The sequence below is a fragment of the Aulostomus chinensis genome, chromosome 7 (assembly GCF_037954235.1).
Source record: "Aulostomus chinensis isolate RoL2024-O1b breed Wild chromosome 7, RoL_Achi_v1.0, whole genome shotgun sequence".
Taxonomy (NCBI): Eukaryota; Metazoa; Chordata; class Actinopteri; order Syngnathiformes; family Aulostomidae; genus Aulostomus; species Aulostomus chinensis.
The window spans coordinates 23470754-23495100 of NC_141326.1; the positions used below are offsets into that span (position 1 = coordinate 23470754).

The 24347-nt window shown below is 41.8% G+C and overlaps 1 protein-coding gene across 4 annotated transcripts in view; it reads left to right on the forward strand.

Moving 5' to 3' along the window:
• Positions 1 to 24347, forward strand: part of cntn1a (contactin 1a) — a 65523-nt gene that overhangs the window by 28459 nt on the left and 12717 nt on the right. For all 4 annotated transcript variants that reach the window (XM_086209444.1, XM_086209446.1, XM_086209447.1 and 1 more), the window contains exons 2-13: positions 3118 to 3252; positions 5825 to 5863; positions 13237 to 13363; positions 14930 to 15108; positions 15359 to 15454; positions 17729 to 17935; positions 20260 to 20359; positions 20767 to 20948; positions 22032 to 22156; positions 22690 to 22807; positions 23073 to 23220; positions 24050 to 24177. In XM_086209444.1, coding sequence (XP_086065570.1) covers positions 3198 to 3252; positions 5825 to 5863; positions 13237 to 13363; positions 14930 to 15108; positions 15359 to 15454; positions 17729 to 17935; positions 20260 to 20359; positions 20767 to 20948; positions 22032 to 22156; positions 22690 to 22807; positions 23073 to 23220; positions 24050 to 24177 — 1504 coding nt within the window. In that variant the 5' untranslated portion in view covers positions 3118 to 3197. The remainder of the gene's footprint in view (positions 1 to 3117; positions 3253 to 5824; positions 5864 to 13236; positions 13364 to 14929; positions 15109 to 15358; positions 15455 to 17728; positions 17936 to 20259; positions 20360 to 20766; positions 20949 to 22031; positions 22157 to 22689; positions 22808 to 23072; positions 23221 to 24049; positions 24178 to 24347) is intronic.

Below are 24347 nucleotides of genomic sequence, written 5' to 3' on the forward strand. Positions count from 1 at the left end.
TCCTGTTTTTGAAGTCCACCACCGCTGACCTCTATATCTTCTTCCCCTCCAACCTGTTTCTTTTGGTTTCCTCCCCCGCACAGCTGCATCTGCTTCGATAAAGAAAGATGTTTCTATGAACCTCCCCACTCGATGCTGTGCATAGGGCTAACACAGACAAGGAGTGGGCTCACTGTCTTTCACTTAGCGTGTAGCACCCTAAGGAGGTTATGTGGTCATGATAAAAAGCACAAATGACAGTATTGGTCATCGGAGTGCAGCAGTAAAATCCCAGAATCTGATCCCAGTAGCCTTTACTACATGTGATATGATTTCTGATCTCACAGCAATGAGGTTGAGAATTCTAAGGGGACTAAAAACTGAGATTGAAATTCAGTGGGCAAAGCAAAGCTGGAGGCAGGGGGAAAGGACAAGAAAGAAAAAAAACAACACTGAATTCAGACCAGAAGAAGTAATAGCTCTGGCATTGCCCAGGGTGTGATTTATGGGGGAGAAGAAATGGCCTTGTTTGAGGGCTGTCACATTTGGGCCTTGTGATTTACTGTGATGACTGGAGCACTCTCCTCACATGCATCCAGGCTGCTCAGATAAGACAGGAGGTAGGAGGCCCCATTAATACTGATTATAAGAGCATGCTGCCTTTCTATGTGCTGCTTGTCTTGCGCCTTCCTGCAGTAAATCAAGAGTTCTTACCATGATAGATGGTGTTGCTTGTTTCACCATGTACTTTGACGCTTTAATGAAGCATCTTGTCTTCTCCCCTAATCTCTTAAGTGCATCTATTAAGGTCATTTGTGATTTACGAGTTACAGAATTATACTTTCAGTAGCCACACAGAGTGAAGGAGATGAAGGAAAGGCAAATAGTGACTTTTAATAAACACATTTTTGCTGTAACTAAAAGAGATGGATGTCTTTAATAGATGAAGGGAACACTCTAAGTCTTCATTCTACCGTGTTGTTCTAGATTAAAATGAGTGTTTGAATAGTTTCATTGCCGGTCACAAAAGGCCCCCCGCAGCACACAGACGGCTCCTTCTGAAAGGTGTTGCTAGGATACAGACCAGCATGAAGATAAAATCCCCTCTGTATTGCTTTTCCTGCAGCTGTACAGCTCGGACATTATGGCCAAGTTATTATGAGTGCTGTGTAGTTGCATATGTACTTTCAACAGAATGTCTGCCCATTTTTCTTGTTTCATTTTCAGAGTGAGCAATTTTGTTTGTGTCACGCAAAAGCTGGCGTATTACACGGTCTCTCCTCTATTCCTTTTCTGTGATAGGACTCCATTTCTCTAGTGAGCCCTGAGATCTCAATCCCACTGTCACACCTCGGAGTCTCCGCCAGCTGACACCTCACGGTGTGCACAAAGAATCAATAGTGGTTGCCTCATGTTCAATTACACTCTAATCAACACACACCGGACCGGCGCGACCTGCTAATATTGAAGTGATACTCAGCATTGTGATACAAGTAAGACGTGTTATATTTGGCGCTGGTCACAAAGAACTGAATGACAGTGATAGTTTATTTTCACAGCTTGTAAAAAGCCAATGTTTTCTCTATCATCTGCAAGTTGGCACATCAGATGTCAACATTGATATCAAAGTTGTTTTCCTTTGGGTTCAGCCAAATCAGCTAAAATGATTTTACAATTATCTGTCCGCGCTGATATGTTTAACAAGAGGGGCAACCTGTGGAGTGCGTCCTTCCCTCTAGGTCTAGTTAATATTTCCCGGTAAGTGTCAGAATCTTCCTCCAAATTTCATGTGTCCTTCCCTCGCCCATTCTCCCCTCTGAATAGATTTAATGAAATTTAGACATGAAGGGTTTACAGAATCCTGGTAGAAGACAGGCACATAAACCTCCTTAGCAGAGGTAATAAATAATTCTGGATGCATGAGTGTGGTAGGATTTAGAATAGTAATTGTAGATCGTCAGCAAATCATTGAGGATTATTCGCTCATTACAGAAACAAACTAGTTCCTCCTCTTGTGTCTGTTGGTGCCCCCAGTGTGCCTCTGACAGCTGTTGCTTTTCATATTGTGTTAGTAGTGCTGTGCTGTTGGTTGCTGGTGTGATGTTAACATCTTGGGGGCAGTAAATGAACAGCGGGATACCCACTAAGCTAAACTAACGCCCAGGGTGGCGTCTGGCAACTGTTCAAATGTCAATCATCAGGCGTCAACATTCCGAGGAGCTCTTGCCTCGGAGGCTGACAGCAAGCAGAGATACTGTCAGCTTGGGGTGCATGTGGAGGGAGGGGTTGGCTGGTGAAGCCTGTCGTGTGTCACGAGGCGCAGGTTGACCCTGAAGGTTTACAGGCCCTCATCCCCGTACAGTTCAGTAAGGCTTCCATGTCAAATAAATGTGTCAACCATCAAGAGTCAAGGCCTAAGCTTCTAAATTGCAACAATTCTAGTTATTTGGAAGGAAATAATTAGGGAATTTTTTTTTTATGCAGCCAGATGCCAGGTGTTTTGGCTAATGCTAGCGAACAGCAGCTCAAACGATGAAAAATGCCTGATTATCCTGAACAGTAGTCGAAGTAACTCTCTCTCTATAGCTTGGGATGCTGTTGTGGTAGTTGATGCTTCATTTCAAAATTGTATTTGTCCACGGAGGGTTCAACTTCTCCAGCAGGGGCTGCAGGTGTGCTCATGTGCAGCTGATCCTCAGCTGGTAGATATGTGCTGTGCTGGCTCAGGTCAGATGCCTTGTCCTGGTCAGATTTGCATTTTAGGAAACAAATACTGTAGAAAGTGTAACTGTACTGTGATCTGACGCTGCAGGAACGATACAGGCTGCTCTCCTCCTCTTGAATGGATGCCTGTTCAATTCAGGTGGTGCCCTTAAAAGTATCCAGACTGAAAACCAGCTCTCCAAACATAAGAAATGTTACAGTACCAATGAATCTCTTCATTGAAATGCTTCAGGTGTATCATGTCAGTGTGGGCAAGTCACTTTGAAAGGTAATTCATGATTTGATTGTAGTTAATGGATGATTAAAGGCAGCCCTTCCTATGCTTATTTTATATCTTCCTCATATGTTGTGATCAAAAATATGTATCATTACCATCATTTGATAATCCCTCCCATCTTCTTCTGTCTCTTCAAGGAAAAACAGGCAGTCCTGCTAATGTTCCATCAGCTGAGCTTCTAGCTGAAACCCCACCAGGTGGTTCTCACTTCAACATCATGCTGCACCTCACCCTGCTCCTCCATCTCCTGCTCCTCTCTCTCTCCCCGGCAGGTCAGTAGCACGCTGCGCACATTCACTAAATGGCTCCACTGTTTCACAGGATGTTGCGTGTCAGTATAGCGAGAGGCAGTATCACAGCTGTTTAATGAATCTCTAAAAATCAGACTTTCCACTCCTCATTCTTATTAAATTCATACACTCACAGGCTGCTTCAGTCAGTCAATTGTGCAATCAAATGTTGTTCAGTGAAACAGCCCTTCCATAGATTCTCAAAATGATGATAATAATGTCAACAAAAATTGAATCCATGAATCAATATCATAATTAGTTCAGCAGTTTTGACAGAGGGATCTCAGAGAGTTTTCTTTTCAACAGACACAGATGAGCAGCACTCTGGAATCAGAAGGACTTTCTCGCTTGAGCTAGCTTAACTCTCCTTTATGTGCACATCCTTCATCTGCCATGAATGAGTGTTCAGAGACGGACTTGCCAAAGATTCATTTTGATGCTTGTAATCTGTTGCTGCAATACATCTTACATGGCAACCGCAGAGAGTCACATAAACTTTGATTAGTGACTCCGACTACAAAGACGGAAATTTTCACAGGTGGCAGGAGTAGCACGTTTGTCAAACCCATTCGTGCGCGGAGCAGGAAAGATAAGCTACCAACTGCAAGCTTTGCACTGAGGGTTACAATCTCAGTTTTCATTGACTAAACCATGTGGGAAAAAATCTGGGGGTTATAATTGATATGGATTTTAAATGGACCAACATGTTAACTCAACTGTGAGATCAAGATTTTCCAACTCCACCTTTTAAGGTGAAGTACTTTTCAGCTTTTAATGATTTTAGAAAGTTTTGCTCACTTTTACCATGACGCACCTCACTTATGCAATGCACTTTATTTTAATCTCCAACTTGTTCAGAAAGCTGTTGCTCATCTTTTAACTGGCAAATGCAGGTACAAACACATTTCCCCCATTTTAGTGTGCTTTCACCGGCTCCAGGTGCATTTTGATTTTAATAATTCATTATTGACATATAAATCTTTAAATGGACGAGCTCCTTCTTATCTTTCTGACCTTATAAAACCATGTTTTACCATGGACACTCAGGTCCTCTGATTGGCTACTTTGACTGTCCTGTGGTCAAAATTGGAGTTGGGGGGGCTGACAGAGCCGTTTCAGTAGCAGCGCCGAAGCTGTGGAAGGCTCTCCTTCGACACATTCGATTGTTCCCCACAGTCACTTTTTTTTTAAAAACCCAACCTGAAAATGCACTTCTATTCCTTGGCCTTTGCCTCTGCCTGTGAGACAGTGTTTTTGCCCTTCCTTTCCTATTGCCCTCGATATTCTATCTCTTTATGTTATGTTGTTGTTATTTGGCATTGTGTTTTATTGTGTTTTTATCTGAATGAGAATTTCTCATTGCACTGCACTTTGGTCAATGTTTTGTTGTTTTCAAATGCTCTTTCTAGACATATCTGGATTGGACTGGACTACAGTGAAGGTCCTGTGTATCAATGTCTATATTGATATATAAAAAAAATTAAAGACTGGACAACAATTGTTCATAAATACTGAAAAAAAAGGCTTTAAAGCTTGCATGTACAGTAGCTGATAGTGAGGCGATGGCAACTTCAACAGCTGCAGGTTTATCACCCTTCCCTGTTAAAATGCAGTGCAATCATCTCTGTTGGAAATAAATCAAAGTGGACATAAAACAGCAGGCCTGAAAATGACCTGTCTCTGCTCCCTTAGCTTGGCTGTTCTCAGTTTCAGATTTGAAACACATGAACCCCTCCCCTTCCAGAAAAGGACTTAGATATGGAAGTCTCCTGGCCTCAAACCATATCAACCTCTAACAGACTTTGAAATCTAGGGGATTTCTCTTTTTCTTTCCCTTCTTTTTGGGTTTTTTTTGGCAGCTCTACAGCCGAAGGTGTCCTGCCAAGAGAGCTCTCACACAATACACTGCTACTTTATAGCTACAGAGAGGAAATTGGCAGATTCACATACATACAGAATACTACATACACTACAGGGTCACCGCTCAAGAGTCCAACCACACAGGGCTGTAGTGGATGACTGTTATATTGAAACAGACAGCAGCCAACCAGGTTGTTACGGGTTGGAGAACATTGGTTTGACGTTTCTGTGTAGCCCCAACCAAGAAGAAGTTTGATTGTATGGTATGATAGCAAAATAAAAGACAAGCGTGCGCACACACACACACACACACACACACACACACACACACACACACACACACACACACACACACACACACACACACTATCCTATTGCTCGTTGTGTTTGTTACCTAAGCTTCAACTGAAACTCATGAATGTCTAGACTACAGCCTACAGTATGAAGACACAGTAACGGTAAACACACAGTCACAAAAACCGATGAATTATCTGGGGATTTCTCTCTCCTCCACACGAACAGTATCAACAGTAGTATTAACTGTGTACTTATTCCTGCTTTATCACGTGAATAGAGGGAGAAATACTGCAACCTTTTAGAAACAGGACATCATTGGATGATGTCCGAGTAAAAAACATCAGCAATAATGTGCAATGACATGATAAATATGTTGATATGATTTCCTTCATTGCAGATGCATCCTTGCATGGGGAGGTACCTGACTTTTATGGAGGTAAGACTGATTATTGTACTAAGTACTGATGGTTATTTGTTGCTGCTGTACTGCAGCGCCCTGTTCTGATCGGGTTGATTGTTGCTTTCAGCTGATGCTGAAGCTTCAACTGCAGAAAAAACTAAATAAAAAAAAATCAAACTGAAACACAACTTATGGTCCAAAACGGCGTGACTATAAAGAGCTGATTGTCAAGATGGTTTCCAGACATGGAATTCACCTGCCTATAGTTTGAATGCACAAAGATTCTCAATGCTTCTCAGTGCATCACATTCTCAGTTTTCTAAATTACTGCTTGACTTCTTTTTCATCAATCAATACATGCAGTCAGTCAAAAGTGATGTATTTTTTTTCATTCAGTTCGCTGTCAGGAGTCGAACTACAGAAGTTTATAATATGTGTTTATGTGCAGTCCCACCTTTGTCATTCTGTCAACATCTTGTGATAAATATGCATTTTTGGCATTCGTGAATCAATTCAGAATTGTCCGCCCTCGTAGGGATGCATCTATTTTGATACTAAATATTAAACTGTGTGCATTCCTGTAATAGACTGTAAACCAAAAGTAGAACACTGTACTATCTGCGTCATGTTTTTTGAGAGAAAAATAACGTGGAGGCAGACTGTCAGTGAGGGGTAAATTGGAAAGAAGAAGGCTTGCTGATTCGTTGCTTGGGAACAAGTTGTGATGCTGCGTGCAGGTTGAGTCAGTGAGGAGAGGAATCACATTTTTCCCTCCTAGTATTTATTTGATTCTCTTTGCTCAATGTTTCCCAATCGTCACCTCTGGGACATTTAAACATCATCTCACTTGTCTCCAGAGGTGTATGGTTTGATTGATTGACATACCTGCCTGATACAGGGCAGTTTTTTTTTTTAAGTCATGTTAAAATATGTAAGAAAATGCCTTGTCTGTTACATAGCGTAATTTTACACTCTGTCTGACTTAGACAAATATGAAGGCAATGTCACTGGAGCGGGCAGTTGAAACCTCTTCCTCAAAGGGTTGGTTATTGTGAGGGTGGTTTCCCAGCTGAGACACAAAGTGGAATCCCTTGTCCTCCTCATGAGAGGCTCATCCTTGCGATGTCCACCCTTGTCCTCCTCATGCTGTTAAGTAATATTCCTTCCATTATCCGTCTCACTCGTGCCAAACACCCACCACAGAGATATTGGCTGCAATTTTTTGTTCAGTTTCACAGCATTAAGTATCGTGGGGGACCATAGGTTGCCAGTGAATCACAGAGTTGACAGGAACACAGCATTCAGACATTGTCACCTGTGGGCCACTTCACGTTCAACCTAACTTTCATGTTTTCGGTCCGTGGAAGCTGGAACAACCGGGACAAACATGTGCGGCCACAGCCAGAACACTCAAAGGCCCTGGCTGGTCTGCATGTTGGAACTCAGAGCCTGCAAATATGCTACTCAAAAAAAAAAAAAAATGTCAAGAGACAAGTGAACTTGCCCAAAGCATCAATGGAAGATGTGTTTTTCAATATAATGATTCTTCTATATTATCCAGTAAATCTGTAGTTCAGGCGTGTGCTGGATCTCTTTAATCCACTGAACGCTGTTACTGCGCCGGCTGCACCCTTGATGAAGAGAACAACTGTGCACAAGGCTGCCATTGATTTTCATGTCAGAGGAGACTTCTGAAAATACTCAAGCCATTGCTTCAAAAGCAAAAATGCAGTTAAATTCTGTGAGAAAACTGATCCAGTATACTGATGCCATTACAACATCTGCTACTGGTCATAACATAACTGCTCCACATGAAATAGCTTCTTTGTCAGTGTCATAAAAATCAGGATCTCTGGACATGAGTCTATTTGATCCATTCCAAAATATCTACTATTCTATGAGTGACTCCTGTGTGTGGTGAGCAAGTGCGCATGTGTTGGCTTTTGCATCTGGCTAGAAGTACATTTAAAGATTTTGATGCTCTGGTGAAAGTATGTTTTGTGTTTGGAATATTTCTGGATAAACGGCTCAGAGGGGCTGCTGGACTGGCTGAGAAGCTGCTGTGAGCCTTTTGTCACATTTAATGCCATGAACGCTTGTAACCATCCTTTGCAGGCGGCTTGTGTCCAGACTGTTCTACTTGAAGGAACGAAATTCAGACTTTTAGGACACAGTTCAAATGCTGAGTAGGATCAGTCTTTCTTTTGGAAACTAGCGTTGCACGATTAATTGAAGTGCAACCCTGTGCAATTATATAACCGCACACACCCCCTCCACAAATTTTTTTTTTTTTTTTGGTTTTGTTTTGAGCAGTCGTGCGCAAATATTCAAGAAATTACTTTTTGTGAGATTAAGGTGGTATGTTTGAGTTGAGGAATACACATTAACAATTATTAGTAATTTGTGTGCATTTGTCATGATAAGCAAGCAAGAAACATGATAGAATTTGTTTATACAGCAATATTTTACACAATAATCAAAATAGAACTTTAATGAAATCATGCATCACTGAGTGGAACATTCCAATCTACCCTGTGACAGAGTCTTGTCTTAGCAGCTCAGCTGTTACATGTCAAGATATTCTTTATGACAGCGGAGTTGCGATGGCTCATCTGGTGTCGAGGACTCCGAAGCACTCTGACACTTTAATGTCCCTACACCTCAGTAGAATAATTACATCTGAAGTGAAGCAGAATAATTGAATATTATTTATTGAAGATATAATACAAAAAAGTAGACCTTTGACACGGGAAAATTTGGATTTCTACCATGCCTCATTATGTCGCCTGAGGGGTCGCGTGTAATTGTTGCTGCACTTTGCTTGCTTGGTCCCTGCAGGAAACAATATGTTATCTGGCCCACTTGGACACACTGTTGGTCATTCAAAAAAAAAATACAGTATGCTGCTCATACGCAGTTGTTAATAACTTTCGATCGAATTCTGCTGGAATATTATTTACAGAATGTGACTTTTTGGGTGTAAAAAACAGACAAACGCATAACTCCACTAATTTGAGTAAAAAAGGGATCTGAAGTCTGTGAAACAGTTGATAATGTCACAAAAAATAACTTAGGTCTGATTGTAGCATTTCATTACAAGCATTCAGCCATGCACCTAAAACCATAAACACAGCTCACTAAATAATAGATGCTTCATTAGTTACTGGTGCTTGGGAAGAAAGCAGACTCCCAAAATAACAAGCTACTGTGTTTTAAATTGAAAGGAGTCCCAACTAAGATGCTCTTGAATGGGAGCGTGTGTTTGAATCGTGCTTGTCCAGCCTCTAACTGTGTGCTCCTTCATTCCCCTGCTTGTAGAGATGTGCTATTTCATTGAGAGTAACTCTGTGACTCTCTGAGTGATGTTGAGAGTATTAGTGACGGTTATTTTCCACTTATCTTGACTTGTAGGGCTCAAAGCAGGTCGAGCCGTATGATTGAAGTGACTGGTAATTAAATAGACTTGGTTTCTTTATCCATTTACAGAAATTATTTAGTCAAAGGAGTTTAAAAGGTCACCAAAAGTCAACTGTGTTGAGACATCAGGCCATTTTATTCATAAAGCAACCTTCTAGCGAGATGAATGCACACTTGTAGTCCCACAGCTTTCAACAACACAGACCCTGACAGTAATTTGTCACGGGCTTTGTAAATATCTCCATAATGGCCCTGTGAAACTGTAGAAGGAACAGCTGCAATTGAAAATCCTTGTATATTAAGTAAAATCTTGCTTTACTAATTAGCTTTCCACAAAAATGTACACCACTGAAGGAAGTCTTATTAGTTTTGCTGGTAATTTGTCGTGAAATTTATTTGAGTAATTTCAAATTCCTCGGGGGGCAATGAATCCTCACCACTGGTTTCGGGTTTGCAAAGACGTTTCTCACACAGGTCGTCTTTATTTGTAGATGAGAGGATCACCAAATTCATCAGTATGGATGTACGATAAGACCTGGATGCAGGAATAGTGCTGGGCGTTGACGCCAGTTCTACAAAGTCCCTGATGCGCTGTGGCCCAAAGTGCCTTTTTTGGAATTACAAGAGTTTTTTACACAACACCCACAGAATGACTGGTTTTAATATCATCATTTAATCTGTTGGGTGTAATGACATTTGGAAAGTCTTGAAGTGAATAAACCGAAGGTTCGTTGTGTGATCGCTCTGCTCTCCTGTGCAGCATGAGCAATTGTGTTTCCTTCAGACCTGGAAGCCAAACTTTAATGGTTTCGAGCATCACTGAGCACGAGTCACTGCAGTGGATGAGGCTCAGTCGCTGTATCCAGCTCTGTGTATGCGTCCATGCTCTACATATTTACATTTACATCCAACAAGGAGTTCCAGCCTCAGTTGCATCTGTTGATTTGTATGTATGTCAGTGTAATTACATAAAATCTACTCAAGTTGTTTCCACCAAACTTGGATACCATGAGCCCATTTAACTTGGGGCAGATCCTTTTAAGTTATTGCAAAAAGCATTTTTTATTTCTTTACTCTGGTCTTGATGAAGGTATGAAGGTTCCTCCTTATGAATTGGTAATGCATAAGGGGGCTAGAGTCATTGGGGGTTCATTTTATGGGAACCGTATTTATTCAGTCCCCCCGCTAACAGCCATAAAATGTATGTAGAGTGTGTGATCGAAACATCCATTTCATCATTTAATAGGAATACATGTTGGATTCTACATCAAAGTGAAGGACAGGCCAGCATTGCTGTGCCTAGAGACATGCAGCAAGGATGCCTATGAACGTAAGTACAGTGTCCAGAAAGTAGTTGTGGAAGGAATTTAAGAAAAAGAAGTAGAAAAGAGAAGCCAGGCGTGACCGTTGAATATAGGTTAGAAAGAGGTAGAGAGGACAGGGACATGTCAGGCAGGAGTTAGACACAGAGAGTGAAATGAGGCACAGTGAATGTTGGAGGCCAGTGTGTCTCCAGGCAGCAGGCCTTATGTGTCCTGCTTTAACACTCCCCTCCGCCATCTGTCACATCCCACATAGCAGTGAGAGGATGGGAGCGGCACCAGCAATCACCACTCCAAGTTGCACTCAGACTGCTTTTTCTGCACTGCATCTATTCTGCGGTGACACTGCCTGTTCTACATGTAAAACCATTCAGTTGCAGGTGCAACAGTAGAACAGGGTTGCTCTTATGTGTGCCATGTCCTCGTGAGCTTCATTCCTCTTCATTTTCCCCCTCTTTCTTTTCTCCCTTGTTCCCAGAACATATTTTCTCACTTAATTTGGCCTCCATCAGCCCCGCAGTGCCTCATTTATTGTACGGTTAATTCTCTCCCAGCCAGCAGTAATTTAGAGTTCTTGGGATTTGCGTCAATGTTCAGCACTCACACACAGTCGGCTGCTAGTGTCTGGGTGGGAGTGGATGTGTTTCCTAATGTCTTAATTGCTAACGCTTGGTTGCGACAAACGCAGGCTAACTTGCTAGTGCACTTTTTTACCTCATGACAGCAGAAGCATTTCTGCAGCCCATTACAGCTACAGGTACATTAGGAAGTCAAGTCTACACTAAACGCAAAGTTGAAAGTAGTGTTATCTGTGTCAAAGTTTGGTTACACTGGGGTTATTTTTACGGGGATCCTAGTTGTTCAGACCTTTCACTAACAACCAGAAGATCTCTGGAGAATATCTGGTCGATAATATTGATAATCAACAACCACATATAATGTAAAATAAGTAGAGTGAGACTGAGTAGTTGAACCCTTAAATGACAACATAGGGTGATACAATGTCTCCCTATTATAACCGGCTGCTATTTTTCCTCCTCGTCCACCAAATTATCCCTCTTCAAAACGCTTGACGAGGCCTTAACCCCGACTAAGGGCCTGTGCTATGCTAAGACACAGCATGCTAGTGGGGAGCTAGTAGCTGCGCTACCATAAATGAACACCAGACAGGAAAGGTTATGGTTTGTTTTAGCTCAAATCGGCGTGTTTGTGGAGTGCTGAGCATAAAGCCAGACAATGAAGATATAGATTATACTGGATGAGTTTCTAAACAGACTTTTTTTTTTTAAACAGTGTAAATGTCGTTATTAAGTGGTTGAGTGGTCACCCTTAGCTTCAACCTAAATATATAGAATGTGCCTGGAGATTTCTGCATTCTGGAGTCATGAAGAAGGAATATGAAAGGCACAATACCCTTTTTGGGTGAAGTACCCCTTTAAGTGTTGGAGATTGTTGGGCACCAATGTCAAGTACTCACACACACTGGGCCGCTTGTAGGTATAGAAGTGCTGCTTTATGTTCATATTATGCTCAAATCTTTTTCTCTTATGGTGGTAGAGAGAATGCTGTACATGTGGCAGGATACTAGAAGTGTCTTTTGTTCAGGTTTCTAAAAGTTGCCCGCTGTCTGTCATGACATTTTCAGAGTGTGTGAATTGAGGCGCCAATTCAGGCGTCATTGGAGTGATCGAAGAGAGGCGAGATATTACTGTCTGAAAGAGCACACTTCTCCCCATTGAGGTGTCAGCTGTGCTCCCTTAGAACTCCCAGGCGCAGGGGAATAACACACATGTGCACACATGCACACGCGTCACATTTGTATTCCTGCAGTCACCTACGCACACTCTTGATCTGAGAGAATAATCAGCGTTTGGGAATATTTTTGCCTCATTGCATATTCATAACCTGACATTGTGTTTATGTCTTATTCATGCTGCTGCTTGTGATGGCTGTCTGTTTTAATGAGTAAGTGGGGCTAATTGTACGTGTGTGTTGACGGTGTGAAAGGCAGACTGAACCAAGACAGGCATTTTCATCAGCCCTCATGCCCATGGAACCGCTACACTGCAGTGAGGTTGACACTTTGTGGATGAAAGCGGTTTAGATTATGCTAAATCAAGTTAGCATTTCCACTTCTAGGATTTGTATGAGCTTGTAACAATATCATATCCAGTTCTGTCGGATGAATGTGCCTCTGTATGTTTGGCACCTGTGTGAGCGCACCTCTGTCATAATTACTGTGGTTTTGTGATTTTGCATAAAGCAGGAGCTTATTATTCTACATCAATGCTCCAAAGAGAGTTTTTGTGGATTCAAGGATTAAATTAGTTCAAGCTACAATCAAAAGCCTGGTACCAAGCATTACAGGTGTGTGTGTGTGTGTGTGTGTGTGTGTGTGTGTGTGTGTGTGTGTGTGTGTGTGTGTGTGTTTCTGTGAGCACTGCAAACCGAGCTGAAATATTAAACAGCAGATTCTCAAAAGGACAATTTCACAAGTCAGTTTGATTTTTTTGTTTGCCCCACATGTTACATCTGAACCCAGCTGTCATTTTTGATTGAACTGCCCCAGAACTGCCAGACAGATGCTGAGGTTTAACACCTTGATATTTCTTGTTTGTGAGTCCAACCAGCCTGTTATTTACCTTCACCTCATTTGTTTGTTGTGTACAGATGAAGCCACAGGTTATGGGCCAGTGTTTGAGGAGCAGCCGGTGGATACCATCTACCCCGAGGAGTCGCCTGAGGACAAAATCACCATGAACTGCCGGGCCAGAGCCAGTCCACCTGCCACATACAAGTAACATATGTTCCCCATAAAGCCAGCAGCATTACTGCTGCGTGCAGCTCGTTAGGCGCCGTCTTTCAGAAGCCTGTTTCTTAAATCTGCCTGTGAATTTGAAGGTCACTGTTCTGCTATTTTTTGACCATCTAGCAATGCATGATTGCATCGTACATCTAGCTACATATTCGCATAATTGTGTTGTCAACAAAGGCAGCCTTAGCCATGTTTCACAGGCCCCACCTTCCCAAAGGGCACAACTGACATGCAAGAATCGAATAATTTACACTTTAAACAATATATATACAGTGACAACTCTTACATCCCTTGGCTGTCCGCATAACCGGAGGATGTGGTGTAGTGGAAAAGTCAGAGAGCTCAAATTCACTGACACGGCAGCAGCTCTGTTCTTCCACCCGCGCCCTCTCTCTGATCACTCATCTCTGTGGCAGCCAGGAGCACAGATCTTGCTGCTGTTGACTACATCTTTACTGTCCTCACATGCCGGCAGGCTTGTTGCCACTCTGAGCAGAGAGTTAGTGTTGCGGCAGCTAACTGAGGTCATGAGACACAATGTGAGAAAGAGCACGGAGCACTATTTATCATAAATTTAGAGTAGTTTCAGACAGTGTTTATCCATCAAATGAAGCGTGCATCGTAAATATGCCATAGCTTTTGCTGCTAATTTACTTGTTTAAGCTGTTAAGTATGTCAGCTGATATGTAACACAGTGCGAGTCATTGCAGACTGTCTTCATTCCATAGCAAATATCAATGTGTCAGCTTTTAATGAAGGGAATTGTTTGGATTATTTCCATGATGAGTTATTCATTATGCTAAAAGTGCGCAACATACATCTCCCAAGTCCCAATTGTAAAAATTATACCAATTCTCATCTTCACTTTTTCCTCTGATGCCTTTTTGAGTTGGTGCACATTAACTTTCAAAATGGGCTCCCACAGGCTGCCTGTGGTTGTTTAACAGTTGCAAACATTGTTTCCCCGTATAAACAGTAAAATGATGCCAAAACCACATGGCAACCAACAAGCCAAACAACAAATCCGATGTCCGTGCAGCTGCAACAAACAGCAATGTCACCTCAATTCACAGTTGAAATTGTAAATCATTTTGGGTGATCTATGTCAATTTAGATGCAAATGAATGTAAATTATACAGCTCTGCATCCCTCAAATGAGTTTTGCTGTCAGAGAGCCCAGAATTAGATGTCAGAGGGTAAGGAATAAGCTTTGACCACAGCCGGTATTAAGTGTTTAAGTGGGTTCATATACAGTACAGTCAGCCATGTGTTTCGAAATGTGAAAGAGAAAAAAATAAAAGTCAGCTATAATTGTGCAGATACAGAACAGCTTAACTGGACCTCAGAGGAGCAAATACAAGCATTTTCTCATGTAGGTCAAAACAGTTTAAATATTCTAAGTCTTAGACTGCTTTTATGTCTGAAATGCTCCTTTGAAATGAACCATTAGCCAGCAATTATAATCGAATGGCAATCCACCATACTGTGTTTGAAAATTTATGCTTTCAGACCGCAGTACTGTACTAACCCTGGTTGCTCTCCTTGCAGATGGATGCTGGAGGGTGAGGAAATTGACTTTGACGCTGAACAGAACCACTACATTCTATCAGGAGGCAACTTGGTCATCAACAACCCGATTAAAAACCAACATGAAGGGAAGTACTCCTGTCTGGCTACCAACATGTACGGCACGGTCATCAGTCAAGAGGCTTCAGTCCAGTTTGGGTGTAAGTGGCTCAGTTGCGGAGAACCCCCCCACACTCACGTAGCATGCTGTGATGTGCAATACCACACAGTTTTAACAGAGAACTTCCCTGCTGGAGCCACTGTGCTGTCATGCATATTAAGCACACTGGAACTGCAAGGCCTGCTGGGACAAATGCTAAGTAGTGTGCAAACTTGTGAATGGTCGTGATGCCAGCATGCCTAATGTAGCTCCATGATATGGCAGTCATATATTTTTCTCTGCTTTCTCAGATCTGGATCTGTTCTCATCAGAGGAAAGGGAGTCTGTGTATGTTAAAGAGGGACAGGGGGCCGTGCTGCTCTGTGCTCCCCCACTTCATCACCCAGGTAAAGAGTGTGATACAGCAGCAGGAGAGTATTCCTACGAGATGATATTCAGGATTCTTCATTGTACCGTATCTTCCGCACTATAAGGTGCATCGGATTATAAGGCGCACCTTCAATGAATGGCCTTTTTTAAAACTGTTTTCATGTATAGGGCGCACCGCATTATAGAATAGAAACGACTGTAGTGGCTGGGGTTTCGTTATGCATCCACTGGATGGCGCTGCGCTAAAGGGAATGTCAACAAAACAGTCAGATTGGTCAGTCAGTCAAACTTTATTAATAGAATACAAACCAACGTTCTGACAACTCCGTTCACTCCCAAGACAAGTTAGTGCATTCAGAATACGGTACCGTACGTACCGGTAGCTGCGTGACTGATAGCCTTGAGTTTGAACTCTGCGTCGTAAGTGTGTCTCTTGAAAGGTGCCATTTTGGGGTCTTTATACACACACAAGTGGTGTGGGACTGGAATTCCCCTTTACCGTTTTTACCGCTGTTACTTCGGCGACGCCCCCTGACTCCGGTAGCCATAATTAACCAATATTGATCCATATATAAGGGGCATCGGATTATAAGGCGCTCTGTCGGTTTTTGAGAAAATTAAAGGCTTTAGGTGCGCCTTATAGTGCGGAAAATACGGTAGTGTGTAGAACTGCCCTTGTTTTGATTGATGGATTGAACTAAGGGTGCCTTCACACCGACTTTGTTCAGTTGTCTTGAATCTAACTCTGGTCTGGTTTCCCCCTCTGGTGTGTTTGCGCAGGTGTGATCACAACAATCTTACTGGTGCACAACAAAATCAGACCTCACAAGCTGGCATCTGTATGCTTCCGAACATATGGTTTTGCTATTGGGTTGTGTTGAGAACGTGATACAACAATCCCAACTCCAAGTTTATCCTGCGAGTTCAAGCCTAAATTACCTGTAACCAGGTGAACTTTGTATATTTGAACCTGTTAGAATGTCCATGCTATAGCAATGTGCATATAGAAGAAAAAGTAGAAGATGTATGATATAAACTACAGGGGGAAAATGCTCCAAATTGACAAACAAATGATTCAGACCAGAGCAAACCAGACTGATAGGTGTGAATATGCCCTGAGGGGAGGTGGTCTTCTTCCCAGACTCAATCCAATCCCATTCACCAGGTCAACTCAGCACCTTTAACCAGGTATACATGGCACTGGAGCAACCTGTTGGGTAGAAAAAAGTTGAACCTCTAAAGTAGAAATATGCAGTAGAATAGAAGACAGGAGCTTGTTTCTGTGTTTCCTGTCTTGCTACCACCACAGATAAACCTATGAAAGTTTAGTGGTTTATTCTATTAGAAGAAACCGAACTAGGAGGAAAAGCTCCAGGTTTACAAACCCATAAGTGGTTTGACCAGAGTCAAAGATCTGTAGGTGTAAAAACATCCTCAGTGTCCTGAGTATAAAAATGAAACGTTTACACTGTACTGTATATAAGACAGTCAGTGGTTTGTTGTATGGAACATGCACACCATAACTTTAGTTACATTGAATATGACTATGAAGCTTGATTTTTTTTCTCTCCCCATTTTGCCACATTGGGGATGTAAAAGAAATTAATGAATAATAAAACAATTGAATAAATCAAATACATTTTGTCGGCGGTCGACTGGGGATTTGTTTGCCCTTGTCGGTAATACTTTATCAAGTATAAAACAGTCCCACTGACTTTGCCACTGTCTCATTATCAGTTTTACGCTTTTTTTTTCATAGCTTCATACTTAAAATGAATTTACATCTTCTACCCACTCATGGATGTAAAGGGCAAAGAAAGCAGATTTTCATGGTCTGTATTTACTTCAATCTAATATATCATCACAGAGGTTCTCTCACATTTATGTGTTTTTCTTGACCTCATTTTTATTAGTTCTGCTGCTATTCATTTCAGAATTTTCTTCAAACCACTATCATCACAATTACTCAGCTATAACTATTGGTCTAATCATATGTACACATGCTTTTCATATTCATGCTAATGCAAGAAAAACACACGCCTCTCCACAGCATCACAATTCCCTCTCTCTGTTATGCCTCCCAGCCAAAAGAATTATTAGATTTAATCTGAAAGGTCGATAAATGCCTGAATAATAAATCTGCTTTAGCACCCATGCGCTATTTTTATTTTGCATGTATTGGGATGATTCAAACTGAGCCAGCCTCACATTCTATCTATATCCAGAGCTGTTGCTGTGTCTTAGAGATCATGATTGACAGCTGGTGTTTTGTTGTGCCTCTTTCTTTGTAGCTGAGCTGTCATTCCGATGGATCCTCAATGAGTTTCCCACCTTCATCCCGCTGGACCAGAGACGATTTGTCTCCCAGATAACAGGCAACCTCTATATCTCCAAAGTGGAGGCTTCAGACAGTGGCAACTACTCCTGCATTGCAACCAGCCACGCCATTTCCAAGAGCGTCTTCTCCAACTACATCCCCCTAGTGCCTCTGACTGAACGTTAGTACTTCACTCTTCCTTTTTTATCACTTTCATCTTTCCATAAACTCACAGTTGTTGTTGTTGTTTTTTTTATCAGGAGTGATCAAAGACACTTTGCTACAGAAACAATGCCATTAACAGCATTGCATAATCATAATATTCCTCTCAGCAGAATATGTAATATGCTTAATCGGGCTTTGATGTATAAAACGCTCAAGGTCAATAGAATAGTGAAAAGTAATGGATCATTTTAATGCAGTTGTCCCTGTTAAAGCTAAGAGTCCTCAGACTATTATAATTTGTCTCTCATAACATATCAGAAAACAGTGTTTCGCGGTATCGCGTGTATTTCTGAGCCTTCAGAGCTTTATCACCTGCCTCTGCAGCTCCACTCAGATATACTGAGCTGGGGCTCGGTTTTATTCTTTAGCTGTCAGGCCACAGCTTCACTGTTTTGGTTCCCTGTCACTGCTCTCGTAGTCGAAGTTCTGGCTGCAGCAGGCTGTTGCTTTTCAGGGATACATCCTTCTAAAATGGCTGCTTAACAGCAAACACACACTCTTTGCAACTTGCATGTACCAGTTGGACCAAAACTCCATATGAATGATCACATTTGTCTGTAACTGCAACTACACTTGCTGTGTAGCAAAAAAGTGTCTGCTACTGGATTCAACACATCGACTTAAAGGGCGATTTGGCAGGTTGTTATTCTTTCACAGGTTTACTGAAATAGAAGGACAGTTGGTCCATTAGTCACTGTACGTCTTTGAGACTGTTTGAACGGTTGAGAAAGAATTTTTTGAATGAACTTTGTTGCCACACTGCTACCTCAAAGAAAAATACAATATATAATTTCACATGCGCAAAGGGAAACACGTCAGTGACCCCCTTAATAGTGGTAAGGTTTATAATTGAACGGCTCCCTTCACTGTTGACTCTTTAAATAAGATTTATGCCAACAAATTATCTCTGAAATGGGCCAACAAGCTAGAACGTTCCCTATAAAGAATAAATTAAAGCACTCAACTTTCTTTCAATCATGCTTGATTGGTTTGTCTGCCCCCATCTGGGAGGCATAAATAGAAACTAGGCTCTATTCACCATTTTCCTTGGAGGCTGATCTGTTGTTTGATGTGGACCCTGAACGCTCATCTAACATTGGCCAGCGTCACCTGTGGCCAATCCATTGTGAATAAAAGTTGGATCCCAAACTGGAATGCTGTGCTCGGGATGGAACAGAGCTGACTAGTTGTTCAGGCTCACTCATGCAGAATATTATGATTTCCCCTCTGGGTACCATGTGGCCTGTATTGAAATCTATTACTTTTCTGTCTGCCAGTGTTTGCAGGGAATGAAAAACTTTGCATTTTTGTCAATTTGTACTTTTTAGATGAATGTGCCCTACGAGACTGGTTTTATTTATTACAGTCCAAATCTTTTGTTGTGCTTTTGTTTACCTGGACATTAGTCCTCACTAACTGTAGCACTTGGACAGAACTGGAGTGTGTCTGCAGCTATGTCAGGAGTAAGTCAGCACTTAGTCCTGAATAACTAAACTATATGATGAAGGTAAACGCATCAGTGACCTTGGATGAAATTCAAGTCTGATGATTATGCTGGGAATGCTTTTCATTTTTGCAGTCAACTGACTGTTTTGACTCTAAACTGAAAAGAAATGCCTATTCCAAATTCTCTGAGCCAATCACGTTGATATTTGGTTTTAGTTTATAACATTAGAAATGTAGAACAGCAAGTAATACTTCCTTTTGAAGCTGTAACCATGACTGTAAGTGTATATTTACACAATACAAAACCGGTTCCCATTTCTTCTACTAATCATACGATACCTGCATCTAAAGAGAAATGCAATAACTGGACACTGATGCACTGGACAACAGTTATTTACAAATGACAGACCCGATAAACAGCTTGAAGGACAACCCAGCTCTCACACCCTGGATATTGTTACCCTTTTGTTTGCAGGGAAAAAAAAATAGGGTTCTTGATGTTCAGGATAATGTGCAGTAAATTTCATCAGTTTACCCTAACAAGCCAGTGGTACCACATCTGAGTGTGGGTCTCAATGTAGCACATGTAGGTGAATAATCTCAACCTGAGGAAGACATTATACTACATAAAGGTTTTTATAACATTTCACTGCCTTCATTTGCAAAAAAAACCCCAAAACAAGCATTAACTTTTCAGTCACAGAAAATCCTTCGAGAGTTAATGCTGAAGGTTAAAATGAATATTAAATATTTGAGAAATCACAGTTTGGTTTAGCAGCTTGAGACGAGTGAAACACCTGAGTCATAGAGCAGGTCTGTTGTTATTCCTCTCAGGGCCCCTCAGGAAATACCCGGCGGACCTCAAAGTCAAGTTTCCAGACACCACGACTCTGGTGGGGCAAAATGTCACCTTGGAATGCTTCGCTTTGGGCAAGTACGTGAGAGAACAGTGGTCATTAACGCTTCTCTGAGTGTACTGTTTGAAATTAGTAATATTTGATTGGGCTGTCTTTTTTCATTTCAATCCATAATTTTACTAAATTTCAAGTGTTTCTTTAATGTCACTTACAGGAGAATTGAAATGTTGTTTTTTTTTATCTCTGGGTAATCATGAGGAAGAATTACTCTCACAGATAAAAATGGTGATTTCAAAGTGGCAGGCGCATACGTGTTTAAGTGTCGGCGTGTATAAACAGTGTTTTGGTTCAACCTTAATGTGGACTAAAATGTGGGTTAGAATATTTGACAACTCATAAATCATTCACATTGCACGTTTTAGGCTTGAATCCAGTGATGCGTGTGCAGCCTTGAGCATAGATTTTCTCTCTCTGCCTTTCCTAGCCCCGTCCCAGAGATCCTCTGGAAGAAGTTAGATGGAGAACTGCCAGCCAATCATGAGGTACGAATGGCGGGAGCTCATCTGCACCTGTACAATGTGCAATTTGAAGACGCCGGCACATATCGCTGTGAGGCCAAGAACCTGAAAGGAAAAGACTATCACACTGCACGTCTGTCTGTCGAAGGTAAGAAGTACAGAGACATTTCATATAGCCACAAAAAGTGTTATACAGAGCACAAGTGAACAGTCGCAAGAATGGATGAAAGCCATTCATGGATTGATAAACAATTCATACAAAAAAAAGTTTTTAAAAAGTTTCCCATGTCGCTGAAACATTTTAAAAACTAATTTGTTCCTTCTGCTATCAAACTTTTAAACAATGCTGCATGAGGCTGCAGGGATTGTGCAGTAGTTTCTGGGTCTTCTCCCTCCGGTGTGTGCAATTGGTGTTACTTGCAATGTAGATTATGTGTAGTTTATTGTTGTGATTTGGCACAGCTACTGCTCTTTTGTTTGTATGTAGTTCATTGTATGGTAACTGCAGAGGAAATCATGTGCTCTTCAAAAAATTTCCATTGGGGGAAAATAATGCAAATCATATCGAATCCAAAAAAAAAAAATTGATACAATTAATGTGTTTTCTTCGTGTTTTTCACGTTAAGGAGCTGTATCAGTGTTATCACCGCATGTGTGGGGAAAACTGAACTCCTTTCAGTGTTTTATACCGGCTCTCGACCTCTGTTTTCCCCCTTGGCGTGTTTGTTTGGACGGTTGGACACCAAATAAACCAAATCAAGACGTGACTGAAAAGGTCGTCTCGGTCTGCTTGGGGTGATCCAAACACAATCCAGCCCAACCACCTAGTGAAGCCTGCAGGCTTGAGATAAATAAGACTCCTGCAACAATGTGTGATTTGCATTTTTTTTTGGATGCAGATGTGTCAGCTTACAAAGCAGATAAAACTATTCCTGAAAGTTATTTGCAAAATGTAGTAGCAGTGTGTCTTTCGACCACTGCAGACAACAGAGCAGCTGAGGGGAGAGCAGAGACGTCTGCAAACAGAGCAACTAATTCAGTGCACACCAGACCCTTAGATCCTCTTATTGATGCCATCCACAATTTCTTAGCTTTTCATTTCATTAATACTCACTAACACCTACTTCAATGCCTTCAGCTAATATAATCAATTATACAGCAGCTTGGTAGTTTTCTTGGATGTTAACACCAACTGATTTTTTTTTTTTTTTTTTAATTTACTCATTTCCAGCTTTTCCTGAGTGGGTGGAACATATTAGCAGCACAGAAAAAGACCTAAACAGCGACTACACCTTATCCTGCACAGCCGCTGGTGAACCTCAACCACGGATCCGGTGGCTGAAAAATGGAGAACCGGTAATATTCAGACTCAGAAATCTTATCGTCCAATATCTGAGCAATTTAGTCACACCAACATACAGCACAGAAAACCTTTTGGAAGGTCTATGAGGTCCCTTAAACCTGTTTAGTGTGCAGCCCAAAGTAACTCCAGCAGCTGAGCGGTGACAGCAAGGTGCTGTAAGGCTACACATGATACGGAGGGAAGGTTGCTGTTGTTACTGAGCTGATGGCAGCGTGGGTTGTGTAACTGTCCATAGAAACAATTGTCATGAGGCCTGAAAATTACCCCAGGGAATGACAGCGAGTGACAACAGATAGGGGGAGGTTGTTTGATACACGTACGCCACTGGATACATTGTTATGCATTAATGAAGGCCTCTCCCTGTCTAACCTGATAACGCTCATCTGTGTCTCTGTGGATGTTAACAATCAACAGTTTGATTTATAATCTCTCCCTCCGCTGGGTTATCGACGTGGAATCGTAAAGAAGAATGTTGAACTGTAGGATGATGGCATTTTTAACTGTTCACTCTTGTTATTTTTCACAGTTTGACAGGAAAGAAATGAGGTTCAGCAGCTTGACGTTTGAGAATTCAGGGATGTACCAGTGCATTGCAGAAAATCGCCATGGAGTCATCTTTGCTAATGCAGAGCTGCGCGTGTTTGGTGAGTCGCACATCCAGAGACCAATCGGCTGCATCAGAAATTTAAAGGTCACATTTCAAGCTGACTAATTGGAGCTCAGGGAATGCATTATCATATTTCAATAGCGTTTACATGGTTAATAAAATAAAGGAAAATATCTCACACTGTTAATTCAGAGTAGCGTGCACGTTGTGTTCGTTCAATGCACGTTTTTATGAATGCAGGCATGCAGTTAATGCATATTCAAGTGTGTGATGAATAATCCATCCTGTCCTCTCTGTCCCAGCCTGTGCTCCCACTTTTCAGCACAACCCAGTGAAACAAGTACTGGCAGCTAAAAATGGCCGTGTGGTGATTGAATGTCGACCCAAAGCGGCTCCAAAGCCTTCTATCTCCTGGAGCAAAGACACGGAGCTGCTCTCCAACTCCACCAGGTGAGCTAATACACTTACATCTGACCTGTTAATATCGCGTTTATTCTTTCTGAGAGGCTTATTGAGCCTCATCAGCCTTCTTTTACATCTGGGTCATATTAACACGTGAGAATCCCTGCTACTGCAATTTGTGATTTTGGGGATCTAAATAAGCTTTAGATCCCTCCGCCTTAACCCCCCCCCCCCAAAAAAAAAATTACTATGTATCCCAGAAAAGTCTTTGCAGTGTTTTGTCAGTTTGCGCTGTCAGTGGCTGATATTAAGCTCAAGCTCATCAGCCTGGACTGACATGATGTGTAAACCCTCGTTTCGGGCTCCTCACTGACGAAACAAGTCTAATCTGTGAGCTCTGAGACTCCCAACCTTCTCCCCCACCTTGCGTACCCCTACCCACCACAGAGGGACTCAGACGGAGGAGGAGCAGCGGCCAAATTATTATGCAGCATATGCCTCCTAATACTGTCTATGGTGGCTGTCTGCGTGAAAGAGGGTGTGGAGCAGTGATGGGGCAGCTGGCAAGATGCGATTTTTCATGCATGAATATGAAATATGCAGAGAAAAATGAATCAAACATTGTTGCCTTGCGTTCAGCTCAGTTTAATTTTGCTGAGTGGGTTCTAGTTAACATGTTTTTCTCCTTGAAAAAACTACAAATAGATTTGAGAGCCGTCCGATATTCTTTCATCCCTTTTCGACGGGTTTTCATCATCCACATAACCGTGGAGTTACATACACTGGACTTTTGACCCTCATATTTTGTGCTGAATATTTTATGCCCTACAGCTCAGTCTCTTCAATGTGTGAAAAATTAATTATGATTCGTCCTCAGGGTTTTCATCTGGGAGGATGGGAGCCTAGAAATCCTCAACGTAACACGAGTAGATGAAGGCAGGTACACCTGCTTTGCTGAGAATGACCGGGGCAAGGCCAACAGCACAGGCTCTCTGTTGGTTACAGGTACATTACTGCTGATGAAATGAAATACTGTATAATTCATTCTTTATGCTTCTTTTTATAATGTCCCCTAGACAGGCTGTGTTGCTTTGACTGATGACAGCCTTGGCTGGCAATCATTCCTGTCACTCACTGCTACTAAATATCTCGACCTCCAAATGTCGACTTGTTGA